Genomic DNA, 17085 nt, shown 5'->3' with positions numbered 1-17085 from the left:
TCTAGCCCCATGTCAGATTTCAAAATTGAATATAAAAAAATCTGTTTGATCTTTTGAAAAATGGATTTCAGTGCAGAATTCTGCTGGAGCAGCACTATTAACTGATTCATTTTGAAAATTTTTTTTTCCCATGACAGTATCCCTTTAGCAGGGGAGGGCTACAGCAGCAGCAAACTGCCTAAGGCCTAAGGCAGTGGAGGGGCCAGGATTGCCCCTAAGTGACCCCAGTTGAAAGCTGGAAACTAACTTACATCATTCAGGTGCTATGGAAGGCAGGACAGGAAAGCCTCTGCTCCAAATGCCGGATTTTAAACTTGGCTCCAGATGAATAAAAAGTTAAAGGCACGATTTACCTTTAAGTTAACTTTTAGTACGTTATAAAATGGCTAATTCTTGAATGAAAAGTCGCCTGCGCTAAAGCACATCCGGCGCTGCGTTTTCTGAAGTCGCTAGAAGTTGCCTCACAAGGAACACGCAGGCGACTTTTCATTATAGCGGATGGGAACACACAAGGCGAGATTGTTGCCCAGAAGTCAAGGCGATTAGTCACCAGGCGACAAAATCTCCCAGAATCTCCTCGTGTGAACTTAACCCTAAAGGTTTTGACTCGAACAGTTCAGTTTTTCTAAGACTTTTTCAGGTACAAAATCTCCCCGAATCTCCTCGTGTGAAGTAACCCTTACTAAATAATAATTTAACGGTGAACAATCCCTTTACTTGTCAAAAGTAAATGTAAAAAAGTCCATGAACTCAATACTGCAAACAGGTGTAAACAAACAAACAAGGATAAGGCCCTGTTAGCCGCTTACTATAAAATGTTACTTCATAAGTTATAAAACAATGATTTCCTGCTGGGAGTTGCTGCATATTAAACCCCCCAATACATAGTCTTTTATTGTAAAGCTAGAACAACTCCCAAGGAAGCACATTCTTAGTGTATCACACAGTTTATGACAGAGATAATAAATCTGGGTGGGCGTGGCCTATTTCTGGCGGGAGTTCAGTTTCTCACTGGTCACAGCAGCTATCGGCCGCCGAACATTAGTTACTACAGGAAAAAAAATCAGAATTCCCGCTGATTCGACCACCGCAAGGAACTCTGGGAAATAAGAGCCCGCACCTATCAATATAGGGCAGGAAATATAGTAGCGCCTCACTGACTATTTGCGCCGGCTCTTCCCGCTCCTCCTCACCCTCCCGCCAGTCTGTGCCTCACTTCCCTACGTTATACCCCTTCGGGTAACACTCAAAGGGAGGAGTCTGCGTTAAGTGGAGGAGGCGTGTTCCTGCTGTGACGTTTACAGTGACGTCAGGGAGTCCGGAAGAAGTGGGCATTGCTGGATGAAAGAAGCGGTGTGTGGAGATGGCTGAGGTGAGTGTGAGACCCGCTGGGACTGGGACATTTGTACCATATTGTGCAGGCGGCTGTCACCCGGCTACTGGCAGCATCTGTCTCATCTTCCACATATATCTATTTATATATCTATATACAGTATATGTATTGTACAGATCTGCCTCAGTGCCATTACTAATACAGCTGTATGAATAGTGGCAGTGCCCAGAAGATCCAGCCATAGAATGGATTGAGTATAACAATGTGGCACTGCCAGTGGAATCAGAGAGAGAGGGAAGTGATTATAACAATGTGGCACTGCCAGTGGATCCAGTTATAGGAGAAACTGATATTTAAAATGTGCTAATGCCCAGTGGAAGCAGATCTAGATTAAACTGTGGCAGAGCCTGGTAGAACTAGTCATAGGATAAACTGATCGTAGAAATGTGTTAAAGGAGAAGGAAAGGCTTGCAGCATTTGGGGGTACCACATGTTAGGCACCCCAAATGAATGTATTGACTTACCTGAAACTCCAGGCTGGTGCTCCTATCAGAGGCTGGTGCTCCTATCAGAGGCTGGTGCTCCTATCAGCAGAAAACTGCACCGGCCCGGGGTTATACCAGTGAGCACCACGGAGTGATTCTCTTCTGGCTTCCGCTTCTTTGTGCGGCTGCACATGCGCAGCAGAACGAAAAGCGGAACTTTAACTAAAAAGTCGTCTATTTCGTTCTACTGCGCATGCGTCTGCCCCGGGAAATTTGAAGAAAGAAGAAGTCGGAAGAGGGTCGCTATATATATATTTAGAATAACGAAACAGCAAAAGTCCTCACTCATAGGTCTTGTGATGAAAAAAATAAATGTATTCAGCGTTTTGGCTCCTAAAGTTGAACAAATTACTTTTTTTCATCACAAGACCTATGAGTGCAGACTATTGCTCTTTCGTTTTTATATATATATATATATATATATATATATATATATATATATATATATATATATATATAGCTGTGCTTTGCTGATATAAGTGCTTTACTAGTCCCAAAGCAAGAAGTGACAGAGGATTTATTGACTAACTTAATAAGAGATTTACTGGCGCACACACTTGTAAGCATTTTTGCTCACTTCTACACTAAATAGCCATAAAGAGAAGGAATTTAAATTAATTGAAACCACCACCCCCTTAAGTGACATGTTGGTGTTGATTTTAGAACTAGCAGGGTGTATAGGGAGCCTTGTTTCTTTTTGTCTGGGTTCATTCTTGACAGTGATAGTCCATTCCCCAACTTAAACACAAATAATATGATCACATAATGTGTATCCAAAAAATTGGCTCTGTTTTTGTATCGCTGGCTTTATAGGATAGAAGCAGAATATAGTCACAGTAATGTATACCCACCAGGAGAGTGCTGTCTTGTGTAACCGCCAGCAACATTTCAGTATTGTCAGTCAAGAAACAAGTGACTTAATAGCCAAAATACAGTTTATTTTAGATACTAATATACTGGTCATAATCCTATAGGTGTTTAGACCTAGCACTGGCAGATTCTTATCATAACTAAATCATATCTCACAAGGAAATGTATCTATACGTAACATTGTACTAGTGCTTATAAGGATTCTAAATATATTGCCACATGGCTACAGAAGTAAAGGTTTAATTAAGAATGTGTGGAAAGACGCAGCAAAAAGATTTCAGGAATTTCCAGTCTGTAAAATGACATAATTGCATAATTTAATTACACATGTCTTAATTGGGGCAGCATAGTGTGGCACCAAAATTATTTACTGGTTGGGCAGGGTAAGCGATTGTTTTCATTCAAGTGTTGTCACCAGGTGATACTGTTTCTCAAAATATTCTTAGGGTCAGGGGCATAACTACAGAGGAAGCAGAAGCTACAGGGGGCCCCAGCAGTTATAGGAGGCCCCACGAGGCCCTAACTAATGAGAGATTTCAATATATATTGGTAAAATAAGACATCCTTTTAATATGAAAGGGGCCCTAAAATTAATTTGCTGTGGGGCTCAGTAACATCTAGTTATGCCACTGTGTAGGGTGATAGACTGTAAAAAATATTTTCATCAATGCCTGTCTCTGGCTATTTGAGCCATGGAGTCTAGTGATGTGCAGGCCAACCGGGTTCGGGGCCGACCTTGCACACTTCTTCGCGGGTGGGTGCGGGTTGAGCTCTTCTCCTGCTCTCCCTGCCCATCACCGTCAAATGCCGACTTTTGGGTTCGTCTTTAATAGATGCTGCGCCTGCTCGCCCCATCCCTTTTGTGACATCATCTGCGGGTCGGCGCGGGTCTATAAAAGCAACTCTGAAGTGTGGGTGCAGGCCAAGGGAGGGCGGGTTAGGGTCAGGTGCAGGTCGGGGAAATCCCAACCCACACATCACTAATGGAGTCCATATGTTTTAAAATTTCTTTGGGCATCTGGCTAGGTAGGGGAGTTTGTACAATTCCAGTTGTGAGTTGACTAGCACAATCCATAGGTTGAATGTCTGTGGCAATGGGTCCATCCAGTGCAGGGCAACCACTTTTTTGACATAAAACAGGAGCAGTCATATGTGTCTGGTGTATATTCTGGGCGCCAGGGAGTCAAGTAGGCCTAGAAGGCAAGTGGCTGGGTTGAGCACTTATGGATTGCACATTTTAATTGTGCATTGTACACTATTTATTTCATACACTGCACACTGGTGCATACTATAATATTTGCAGTCTTTCTTCCACTGTAGAAAGACAGCGGAGTCTTGCCTGTACAGTTTGCCCTCTTATGCTGTGCCATTCGCTTGGTGAACAGTTGTTTTGTCTCCCCAATGTATAGATCTGTGCACTCCTCACTACACTGGACTGCGTATACCACATTGCTTTGTTTTTCTTAGTCGTTGGATCCTTTGGGTGTACCAGTTTTTGTCTCAGTGTGTTGCTAGGTTTGAAAAATACAGGGACGTGGTGTTTGTTGAAAATCCTCCTGAGTTTCTCCAACACTCCAGCTATACATGGGATGACTATGTTTCGCCTACTATGTGTCTCCGGGCGGTTATTTCTTTTGGTGTTCCTGTTGGGCTTGGTTGCTGCTGTTTTGACAAAGGTCCAGTCTGGGTAGCCACACGCTTTCAAAGCTCCTCTAAGATGTTTTTGCTCTTTGTCTTTGGACTCTGTATCAGTTGCCACACATTCTGCCCTGTGGTGCATAGTTTTAATGACACCCAGTTTGTGTTCCAGCTGATGTTGGAAATCGAACAACAGATATTGATCTGTATGAGTGGGTTTCCTGTATACTTACGTTTTCAAATTACCCCCCTCTTGGATGCATATCAAACAGTCCAAAAAAGGCAAGTTTGTTCCAGTGGACATCTTCCCTTGTGAACTTGATGTTATTGTCCACTGAGTTAATGTGTTCTGTAAAGGCCGCCACTTCATTGGATCTGATTTTAACCCAAGTGTCATCCACATATCTGGACCAGTGACTTGGTGTAGTTCCCTGGAATTTAAGTAAGGCCCTCCTTTCCACTTCCTCCATGTACAAGTTTGCTACAATGGGAGAGACCAGAGAACCCAATGCACAGCCATGTTTCTGTCTATAAAAAAGGTCTTTGTATTTGAAGTATGTGGTGTTAAGGCACAAATCTAGCAACAAATATACTTGGTTAGGACTGAGCTTCGTTCTGCTGCTGAGGGTGTTATCTTGCTGCAGTCAATTTCTTACAGTCTCAATTGCCTCTGTAGTAGGCATACATGTGAACAATGAATTGACATCTTATGATCCCATTGTTTCTTCTGCCTCTAGAGTAACGCCATGAATCTTGGTTACAAACTCTTTGGCATTCTGGATATGATGTACTGTATTGCCGCCCAACGGGGCTAAGATGATAGCCAAGAATTTGCCATGACATGGATGAATGAACATCTTCATATTCATATGTAAATTGGGTGCTTAGCTGCATCTGGCGCATACAGTATATAAGTAATCCTTATTGGAAGCAGAACAAGCCTATTGGGTTTATTTAATGTTTAAAAGATTTTCTAGTAGACTTAAGGTATAAAGACCCAAACTTCGAAAAAGATCAGTTAAGCCGGAAAACCACAGGTCCTGAGCATTGTGGATAACGGGTCCCATACCTGTATACAGTGGGGCAAGGAGCAAAATAATTTTGCAGTGGGGCCCGGCAAACTAGTTATGCCACTATCTACTCATTATCTGAATATATTCTGCTGATACAACAGTGTGCTGAGGTAGTATGAAAGGATGAAAGATCTCGAATTCAAAGATTATTGTAGGAGATCTTGTGACTTCACACTGGACTGTTTTTTTGTGGTTTGATTTGTAAATTTGCAAAGCATCTAGCATTTTTGAGGATACAGTGAATGTCCAAGAGAAAAAGTTCCTTCTATTTTTGGCCATGTGCTCAGAAAAAGACAATTTCTGTGAACTATTAAAACCTTTGTGCTGAGAGGGGAGGTTCAGCTTTAAGTTAACTTTTAGTATGTTATAGAATGGTCAGTTCTAAACAAATTTTTAAGTTTTATTATTTATTTTTTATAGTTTTTTTTTAAATGATTTGCCTTTTACTTCTGACTCTTTCCAGCTTTCAAATGGGGCTCACTGACTCCATCTAAAAAACAAAGCTTTATAAGGATGCAAATATATTCTTATTGCTACTTTGTATTACTCATCTTTCTATTCAGGCCTCTCCTATTCATATTCCAGGCTTTTATTCAAATCAATGCATGGTTGCTAGGGGAATTTGGACCACAGCAACCAGAATTAGTTTAGATTAGATTAGGAGAAATAGTGCCAACAACATATGAGAATAAATAATTCTGCATATTTGTATTTATTAACATGCATGGGAGCTTCCGTAGAGCTAAGTTGCAATGGAATATTTTTCTTGTCTTTTTTAATGTTACAGTGCCTCTAGTGCCTATCTCATCACTTGCTTGGGTGGGTGGCATACCTATACCTTCTCTGCTTGCTTAGATATATCAAATATATATTTTATTATGAACTACAAACAAAGGTTCTCATGTAGGCTTGGTTTTCTTAGGGGGAGAGTTATAATATACATATTTTATTACACTGCTTGCTTCAGATTATTGTAATGATTAGGTGATGAGTGGGTCTCAAAATCTATGACCTGCACCTGACCCTAAAGGTGGCCATAGACGCACCAATAATACCATACAAAACAAATCTTTATATGTTATTCAGTCCATGAATGGTGGGAGATGAGCTGACCGATATGGGCAGAAGACTTGGATATCAGTCGGCTCATTGATCGGGCTGGCTGGAAAATTTTGATTGGGCACCTTTGAAGGCACCTGGACATCGGTCATTGTTAGTGCTGAATCGTCACATACAGGTAGAATTCTATTGTTTCTACCTGTGTATCTGATGGTTCAGCTCTACACGTTTGTATTGAAACTAACTATCTTTTTTGTAAAATAAATGGAGACTGCTTATTTGCAAAATTCAATACTTCACAAATGCCTGTTTTGAAGGTGAGTTAGGGTAAGATTTGGGATAAGCCATTGGTTGGAATAGCTGATAAAGCAAGATCTGGGCCCTGGGAACATGTTGGCCTTTTAATTAACTGATTGAACTTAAAAAGTCTAACTGGTGCTTTAAGGCAATGATAGATGCAGTGATTTTTGCAGGAAAACTTTACTCCAAAAATTAATATTTAAGCCACAGATGGTTTATATCATATTAAGTGACATTAAAGAAAATTACCAAACTGGAATATATATTTAAGTAAACATCTCTTGCCTTGAACCACCATTTCATGATGGTCTGTGTGCTGCCTCAGAGATCACCTGACCAGAAATACTGCAGCTCTAACTGTAACAGGAAGAGATCACCTGACCAGAAATACTGCAGCTCTAACTGTAACAGGAAGAGATCACCTGACCAGAAATACTGCAGCTCTAACTGTAGCAGGAAGGGATCACCTGACCAGAAATACTGCAGCTCTAACTGTAACATGAAGAGATCAACTGACCAGAAATACTGCAGCTCTAACTGTAACAGGAAGAAGTGTTGAAGCAAATGACACAACTCTGTCTGTTAATTGGCTCATGTGACCTAACATGTTTGGTTTGTTTGTGTGCACCGTGAATCCTACAATCCCAGGGGGCGGCCCTTATTCTTTAAAATGGGAATTTTCTATTTAGTATTACCCAATGGCACTTACTACTAAAACAATATATTATTATGAAAATGGTTTATTTACATGAAGCAGGGTTTTACACATGGACTGTTTTATGCAATGTATTTTTATAGAGACCTACATTGTTTGGGGGTATAGTTTTCCTTTAAGCGGCTCGCCCCACTTACAGAAAACAACCCCTGGAATATTCCAGTGGCAGCCTCCTATACCCACACTTGGCATATGCATGACTAGGATGCAATAAAAAGTGTTTTATCTCACGTGGAACGACCCACCCAGAATCATTGTGTACCATGGCCCTTAAACTGAAGTGTGCGTGACTAAAGCTGGCCATAGACTCAACAATCCGATCGGACAATTTTCGAACCATGTGTGGAGAGTCCCGACATTTTTCGTCCGGCGGAGATCGATCGTTTGGTCGATCGGACAGGTTAGAAAATTTCTGTCGGCTGCCGATAATATCTCTGCGTGTATTGCCGATCGCACGATTTTCAGTGGGAGACTGTCACCAGCTTTGTCAGACATAACTATCGTACGATTGCTGTCAGGGGCAGAACATCGGCTGATCTGTTCTTTAACTACTTTATTTGATCTGAATGGTAAGACTTGATCTGAATGGTTAGTGGCGGGTTGGGAGATGGGAAAGTCCGATCGTACGTTGATTCGTACGTTGATTCGTACGATCGGATCTTTGCGTCTATGGCCAGCTTTACTGTATCTTTTTTTAAAGCCTAAATTTGCCTGCAGCAGTTAATCTAATTGTCATGGGAGTTATGTTGTGCCTACATTCCTTGCCAACTTGTTTTCTATATTTATCACTGTTGTTAGAGTAGCTGTGTACACAAAGCACGTGGATATCAACACATTAGAGTTGCACAGCTCGAGCAGAACAGATTTAATCATGGCATATGTGTATCTGTGGTTTGTGTTCATAATTGTAAACTGGAATATAATTTCAACAGTCATCAGCATGAAATATGTTATTTTTAGCCCTTTCCCTGTCCTGTTGTATATATTCTACTTTAGTTTAGATGATTTAAAATACCCTGCTAGGTAATGTTTGTGGATTACAGATTTACAGAATAGCTAGGTTATGTTATGTACAGTTAGGTCCATAAATGTTTGGAAAGAGACAACTTTTTTTCTAATTTTGCTTCTGTTCATTACCACAATAATAAACAACTCAGATGCAGTTGAACTGCAGACTTTCAGCTTTAATTCAGCGGGTTGAACAAAAAGATTGCATAAAAATGTGAGGAACTAAAGCCTTTTTTTTAACAAAATCACTTCATAGCGTCTCAAAAGCAATTGGACAAATTAAAAAACTGAAAATAAAATGTTAATTTCTAATACTTGGTTTAAACCCCTTTGCTGGCAATGACAGGCTGAAGTCTTGAACTCATGGACATCACCAGATTCTGGGTTTGCTCCTGTTTAATGCTCTGCCAGGCCTTTACTGCAGCCGCTTTCACTTGCTGTTTGTTTGTGGCCTTTCTGTCCCAAGTTTAGTCTTCAACAAGTGAAATGCAGCTCAATTGGGTTCAGATCAGGTGACTGACTTGGCCATTCTACAATATTCCACTTCTTTGCTTTAATAAACTCCTGGGTTGCTTTGGCTCTATGTTTTGGCTCATTATGAGACGCCTCCCAATCAATGTGAGTGCATTTAGCTGGATTTGAGCAGACAGTGTCTCTGAAGAGCTCACAATTCATTCTTGTGCTTCTGTCCTGTGTCACATGATGGATAAACACTAGTGTCCCAGTGCCACTGGCAGCCATGCACCCCAAGCCATCACACTGCCTCCCAAATCTTTTATACACAACTGTGCTATGCTTTGGATCATCAGCTGTTCCTTCTCCAGACTTTTTTCTTTCCATCATTCTGGTAGAGGTTGATCTTGGTTTCATCTGTCCAAAGAATGTTTTTCCTGAGTTGTGCTGGCTTTTTAAGATGATTTTTTTTTTTTTAGCAAAAGTCCAATGTAGCCTTTCTATTCTTGGTGCTCATGAGTGGCTTGCGCCTTGCAGTGCCCCCTCTGTATTTACTTTCATACAGTCTTCTCTTTATGGCAGACTTGGATATGGATACTCTACCTCCTGGAGACTGTTGATCACTTGTTTGGCTCTTGTGAAGGGGTTTCTCTTCACCATGGAAATGATTCTGAGATCATCCACCATTGTTGTCTTCCATGGACGTCCAGGTCTTTTTGTGTTGCTGAGTTCACCAGTGATTTCTTTCATTCTCAGGATGTACCAAACTGTAGATTTTGCCTCTCCTAATATTGCAGCAATTTCTCGGGTTGGGTTTTTTCTATTTTTGCAGCTTAAGGATGTCTTGTTTCACCTGCATGGAGAGCTCCTTTGTCCTCATGTTGTCTGTTCCACATACAAGCACCCCCCCCCTCAAATCAACTCCAGGGCTTTTATCTGCTTCATTGATAATGACATAAGGAAGGAATTGCCCCCACCTGCCCATGAAATAGCATTTGAGTCAATTGTCCAATTACTTTTGAGTCCCTGAAATGAAGTGATTGTGTTAAAAAAGGCTTTAGTTCCTCACATTTTATACAATCTTTTTGTTCAACCCACTGAATTAAAGCTGAAAGTCTGCAGTTCAACTGCATCTGAGTTGTTTCATTAAAATTCATTGTGGTAATCTACAGAACCAAAATTAGAAAAAGGTTGTCTCTGTCCAAATATTTATTTATTAACTGTATTTCAGCAAGCAGAAGAACCCATGGATAGTGATGGGCGAATTTGCGCCGTTTCGCCGAAAAACGTTTTTTGCGCTGCCGTTTTTGACGCCGGCTGACTTTTTTTCGACGCCGGCAAAAAAAATTTTGACGCCAGTGAATTTTCGCGGGAATTTCGCAAATTTATTCGCTGGCAGCGAATCGCACAAATTCGCAGCAAATTCGCGCCTGGCAAATAAATTCGCCCATCACTACCCATGGATTCTCTACATATAACATTTAATGAAAACAACAGCATGAGTTGAAAAAAGGAACAGCGAGACAGACATAACTTAGACAGGAGGCAATTAAAATATGAAGGGAGGGTATGGAAACATTTTGGAACATTATAGGGCATTTTGTCTAAAGGTTGTGTGTAGACTTTAGGAAATGTGATATATTAAACTGGTATATTTTAAAAAGAAACACAGTTATTGGTCACATTCTAGACACACTATTAAATCTAATGATATAATTGGTCACAGTCACCATAAAGATCGGACAGCCATGTCTGTTTTAGACATAACATATTCACAAGACACTTGTCACAATGTATGAACTTTTCCTTGTCATAATATATGAAAATGTTCTTGGCATAGTGTGTGAACATTTTCTGAACCCATCTAACCTGTGGCATCATTGACCAAGTGCCAGCTTCTATGATCATTTTAGCCTTTTTTTTAACATATTTCTGGTCTGGAAAGTGTGAGATTAAAGAAAAAAAACCTCTGGCATTCAAAGCAAAGGACTTATCTGTGATGTCACTTTATATAGGCTCGTTCTCATGTTTACCATGTCTTCCATGATAGCTGAGAATCTCCTGTTGGGGCCCAGTCAGGAAAAATTACCATTAGCCCTTTCTTATTTCTACCATAAGGCAAATGGACATTAAAATTAATCAGCATTCCTAATTCTTTAAAAGTACTGGTATGGGATCTGTTATCCAGACACAGGACCTGTGGTTTTCAAGATAAGGGATTTTTCTTTAATTTGGATCGCCATACTTTACGGCTACTAAAAATTATTTTAACATTAAATAAACCAAATAGTCATGTTTTGGCGCCAATAAAGATTAATTATATCTTAGTTTGGATCAAATACAAGCTACTGTTTTATTATTACAGAGAAAAAGGAAATCGTTTTTAAACATGTAAATTATTTGATTTAAATTGATTCTATGGGAGATGGCCTTCAAGTAATTAGGAACTTTCTGAATAACTGGTTTCCGGATAACCGATCCCAAACCTGTACCACCACAATTGATATTGTTACTCAAGTCAGCTCTGTAATACAATATTATGCAAATATACAGTGTTGCTTGAAAAGTATAATTCAATATTCATTGTTCCATCAATAATGACATGCTGTCCAAGCCCAGAAACAGTAAAATAGGCCCAAACCAGAACACTCGCACCACCATGTTTCACAGATGGGATACAGTTCTGAAATGCAGTGTTATTCTTTCTCCAAATATAAGTCCTCATTTAACACACAAAGTTCTACTTTGGCTTCATCTGTCCACAAAACTTTCTTCCAGTAACCTAATCCAGAGCAGTTGCTTTCTCCTTGCTACCCTGCCATACATACCATTACTGTTCAGGGTTCTTGATGGTGGACTCATGAACATCAACATTCGCCAATGTGAGACAGACCTTCAGTTGCTTAGAAGTTACCCTGGGTTCCTTTTCTCTCTCTCGTTATATTAGACATTTTGCAGTAAGAGTTATATTTGATGGTCGACCACTTCTGGGTAGAGTAAAAACAGTCTTGAGTTTCCTCATTTTGTACACAATCTGTTGATTTCTGGAGTCCAAACACTTTTGAGATGGTCTTGTAAACTTTTCCATCTTTATGGGCATCAACAACTATTTTTCTGAGGTCCTTTGACACTGCCTTAATTGGAGCCATGATACACATTCACAAATGTGTGAATAGGCTTTGCCCCGTTCTTTAAATAAAACAGAGTCTCTCGCTCACCTGATTTGTCATCCCTTTGTCTGAAAACACCAGACTCTGATGTCACTTTCAAATTATATGATAATCCAAAGGATACACTTACTTTGCCACACGCAGATGTTATTGAATCATTTTATTAAATACATGACCAAATATCATCATTTTTGTTTAGCTAGGTTTTCTTTATGTACTTGTTCGAAAATCAGATGATGTTGTAGATCACATTTATATAAAAATAAAAAGGGTTCACAAACTTTCAAGCACCACTGTATACTTCTATAACCATGCACTTTCATCTGTAGAATCTGCTTTTTTTCATTGTCCGTTTCTTATTGTGCTGTGTATTGTACTGTATACTGTATTAGTGGCAATTCTTTTTTTTCTTGTACTAACTAACAAAATAATCTGGTGTCTCAAGTTTGACAATACACATGTCTGTGTCCTGAGCTAGAGTACCCACGGGTTTCCCACAAAAAAAGCGAGCACCCTATGGAATGAGGGGAGGATTTTCAGGTGCGGGTCTCCTCTAAATTTCTTATCTTGTGTAATTTTCTCTATATTTTACTCCTTTTCAAGTTTTACAAAACTTGTTTCTGTCTCTGCCCACTTTTAATGATGTCACTTCCGGGTTGCAGCACCATCACTTCCTGTTTGATGTTGGTCGGCGGGTTATGTGTCGGTTTGCGGATACGGCAGTTGCTGGACCAGGTCGGGTAGCGAATCAAAGTGGGAAAATATGCGGGTTGTGGGTTCGGGTCGGGTCTTAGAAATTGATTCCGCGTAGGACTCTATCCTGAGCTACCTAATTATATTATGTTTATTTGTAATCATGCACTTCATAAACCAGTGACTACCAAATATATCTGTAAGTTCTAATGAGCAGGGTCTCTGGTCCTCTTTTTTATTCTGTAACCTTGCTTGTCATAAAGTCATGAGTAACTTATTGGCCCTGTATGAAAAGTTACATAATGGCCATTGTAATTAATAGGGAATTAGGTTACATTTATTGTCCATTAAAGTGTGTAATTATGCATTAAACTTTTCCTTTGTTTCTTATTTCTGATATGTGAATAAGGTCTCTTTGGATTGGTCCCAGGCAATCTGATGCTGTTTATGAAGATACCATAACACATTATTTTGCCTTTTAATGAATGTGTGCTTCTACATTTTCTGTGACAGGACAAGGAGCAGCAAATTCAAGAGACAAGAAAAAGGTTTACTCAGGAGTATCTGCAAGGTCAGTATTGTTTATGACAAATATTAACATTCCTGCGTGGCTTTGCTTAGACTTATATGATCAGCTACAGTACAGAAATAACTTCTCATAGGCTGCAACACTAACATACGGTAGTTCCATTTCTAGAGACCAAGCAATGCACAGTGTGACTCTCTGATTCTTTCAGGGGGAGAACCATTTAAGTCCAAATTTATCTGAAAAATTCTCAGACCAAATCCGCATAGGTTTTGTACGTTTCCCCCCCCCCCCTAATTTATCAATAAATTTTCTGTGCAGGAAAAAACATTGAAAAACAAATCTTATGATTTTTTTGGATTTTCCTCCTGAAAACGCAGATTTTTTTTTCAGATGTTTGCCTAAAAAAAATGCAAAATCTTCGGTTTATTGCACAAAATCCAGCGCAGTATTTGATTGACGTACAGCACCAAAACAGGAAGATTTTTGTAGATAAAAATGCCTTTGCTTGAAAAAAGGCTCTGTAGCCTGAAACGTCGCTTATCCAGGTCCTGCCAAATGTTCTAATAAAGGCATTTTTATCTACAAAAATCTTCCTGTTTTGGTGCTGTACGTCAATCAAATACTTTGAAAAGGATTGGAAGGTGGCCAGTCAGGGTACGTGCACCAGGCTCTATAAATTGACAAAGTTTGGGAGCTGATTCTACTATACAAGCAAAATCCAGGGCAGATCAGGATATTTTCAGGACTTCTCCCATTGACTTATATACAACCTCGGCAGTTCTGAGATGCCGGATTTTCAGATTCTGACTTTTTCCACCCTCTGGGTATAATAAATCCCAAAAAATTAGAATTCTTTCCAAATTAAAATTCGGATTTTATAGTAAAAAAAAAAAAACCCAAGATTTTTTTTAGGGTTTTTGGCATTTAGACTTTAATAAATAACCCCCATGATGTCTCAGTTTCTCTCGAGTTGCCATACAGTTATGGTTACCACCTTTGTGTGGCTCACGATCTGTTCAGGCACGGTGTGCTACGTTACATGGGCGGGGCTATGGTGTGGCAATCAGTGATTGGCTTATCCCCATGTCAATCATGGGAGATCCTGCATCCTTTTCTGGAAAACCAGGCAGACTGTCTTGACCAGGGCAGCCCTTCTGAAAACCGAGTTTTTAAATTGTTTTGGGAAGATTCGGCACCGGAGTGATATCACTTCCAGGTAAATGTGGTGTCACTTCCAGTTTCCAAGTTGGAAGGTTAGTTGGCCTATTGCGGATCGTGTAGTGAAAACAAGCGGGTCAAATTGCTGGTTAAGTTTGCGGTACGGGTCGGTTCCGTGCAGGACTCTACCTTGTACGTGATTAAAACGGGGAAATAACTAATCCTTGTTGGAGGCAAAACCACCCTTTTGGGTTTATTTCACATCTAATTGATTTTTTTGTATATTTAAGGTATGGAGATCCAAATTATGGAAAGATCCCTTTTCCAGAAAACCCCAGCCCCCCCCCCCCCAGTTAATATAAATACTCAATCCACTTGAGCAAACTCAGTATGTAACAACACATGCATACAAAAACCTTTTTACATTTTGCTGCTGGTTCTTTACATAAAAACGTTGCATGTTTTTTCATCCAAAACATAGACCGTATGTATGTCACTACACCAATTTGAGTTTCAATTTTCTTGTCCAGTTACATAAAGAAATAATTTTAAGTATATTGTGCTACCATTATGGATTCTAAATACAAAAGAAGTTCTTAATTACATGGGTATGGGATTTCTTATCTGGAAACCCAATATCTAGAAAACTTCAAATTACAGGAGTGCCATTGTCCTATAGACTACATTTTAAACAAATAGTTGTAATTTTTAAAAAAAAATTTTTGTTGTTGTAATAATGGTGCATGTAGGTTAGCTACTGCATAAGGCTTCAATATTATCCCATGATGAATTCCAACAATGAACTATAAATTTAGATTAAAACGTGTTTTTTTTTATTTTTTATTAAAAGCAAATATTCCCCATTCAGTAATCCTCCTACTATTTTAATGTACCGGTAATTGCTCAGTTTACAAAGACTTCTTAGTCACTCTAAAACGAATGTTCTTCATGTTCGGAAAAGACACCATAACTGAACTCCAAGTGATTTTTAAACAGTGCTGTGCTTCATTCATAGCTATAGCATAGTGCAAGTATTTTCTTTAATCATTAGTATTATCCCCAGGAACATGATTAGCAGGAAGGAGGCAGCAGTAATTCCCCTCACTTAACATTGGTTGCCTTTTTAAAGTCTGTGCAGCATTACAATCAGATCCTTGCACAGTCTGAGCTAGTGGACTCTTATGTTTAAATCCATTACAATCCATATAATGCATTACAATTAAAGGAGAAGGAAAGCTACGGAGGCATTTTATTGCCAATAGATTAGATGCAATAGTGCAAGCTATAATGCTATATTTATTATGTAGACTGGTTTACCATGCCTGAGTAAAAAGCTCTGGAAGCTCTCTATTTGTTTAGGATAGCAGCTGCCATATTAGCTTGGTGTGACATCACTTCCTGCCTGTCTCTCCCTGTTCACTTATAGCTCTGGGCTCAGATTACAGCAGAGAAGGAAGGGGGGAGGAGCAAAGTGAGCATGCTCAAGCCCGGGCGGGGCGATTTATGCTTAAAACAGGAAGTCTGATACAGAAGCCCATGAGTACACAATAGAAGGAAAGAAATGTGGTGTTTCTTTTGACAGAGCACGCAGGTGATATCACTCCAACTTGCAGTACAGCAGTAAAGAGTGATTGAAGTTTATCAGAGCACAAGTCATATGACCTGGGGCAGCTGGGAAATTGGCAATATGTCTAGCCCCATGTCAGATTTCAAAATTGAATATAAAAATTTTTTTTCCCATGACAGTATCCCTTTAATATAACAATATAAACCCTTTTCCCCCGATTTCATTTGAAAATTATAGATAAGGCTGACAAGTATGATTCTCGTGATGTGGACAGACTACAGACCGACGACGCCTTGGTGGAAAACTACCTGATGTGGAGGCACTATGTAACGGAGGATGCTCTGAAGATGATAGATGAAAGCCTGAAATGGAGGAAAGAAATTGGTGTGAATGGTAGGAGAACATAATTAGCAATACTTTTGAGTTTGCCGCAGACCACTTATTGCCGGGTGCATCCATATCCCAGGCCGCTTCCAAGCACAACACTGCAACAAATCCAAATTAGGGAAGAAGCACACCGGTTCAGCTAGGCAATGCCTTTAGCACATTTATTTGCAGAAGTATTGAACGCACAAGCTTACTTCTGCAAATAAATGTGCTAAAGGCATTGCCTAGCTGAACTGGTGTGCTTCTTCCCTAATTTGGATTTGAGGAGAACATAATTGTTATATTTTAGAAATGCTTGATGCCTATTTGCTTGCATAGTTCAACAGATTTTTTTTGTTAATGCTGAAAACTTGATATTTTTGGTAAAACAGAACAGCTTTCTATAAATGATTTGCACTTAATGGAGAACTAAAGCCAAACTATAGAATTAGGTAGAAATGTTGTACATGATGTTTTGTGTTTCTGTACCAGCCCAAGGCAACCACAGCCCTTTAGCAGTAAAGATCTGTGTCTCCAAAGATGCCCCAGTAGCTCCCCATCTTCTTTTCTGCTGATTCACTGTACATGCTCTGTGCTACTGTCACTTA

The 17085-nt window shown here is 39.7% G+C and overlaps 1 protein-coding gene across 1 annotated transcript in view; it reads left to right on the top strand.

The window, feature by feature from the left end:
• The first annotated feature begins 1349 nt into the window (after positions 1 to 1349).
• The window catches only part of mospd2.S (motile sperm domain containing 2 S homeolog), a 62060-nt gene continuing 46324 nt past the window's right edge, over positions 1350 to 17085 (top strand). The window contains 3 exon segments of the mRNA NM_001095457.1: positions 1350 to 1372; positions 13371 to 13428; positions 16349 to 16504. Coding sequence (NP_001088926.1) covers positions 1364 to 1372; positions 13371 to 13428; positions 16349 to 16504 — 223 coding nt within the window. The 5' untranslated portion in view covers positions 1350 to 1363.

This window comes from Xenopus laevis, chromosome 2S, assembly GCF_017654675.1.
Source record: "Xenopus laevis strain J_2021 chromosome 2S, Xenopus_laevis_v10.1, whole genome shotgun sequence".
Lineage (NCBI taxonomy): Eukaryota > Metazoa > Chordata > Amphibia > Anura > Pipidae > Xenopus > Xenopus laevis.
The sequence above is the reverse complement of the archived record's forward strand: the minus strand, read 5'-3'. Positions and strand labels throughout refer to the sequence as shown.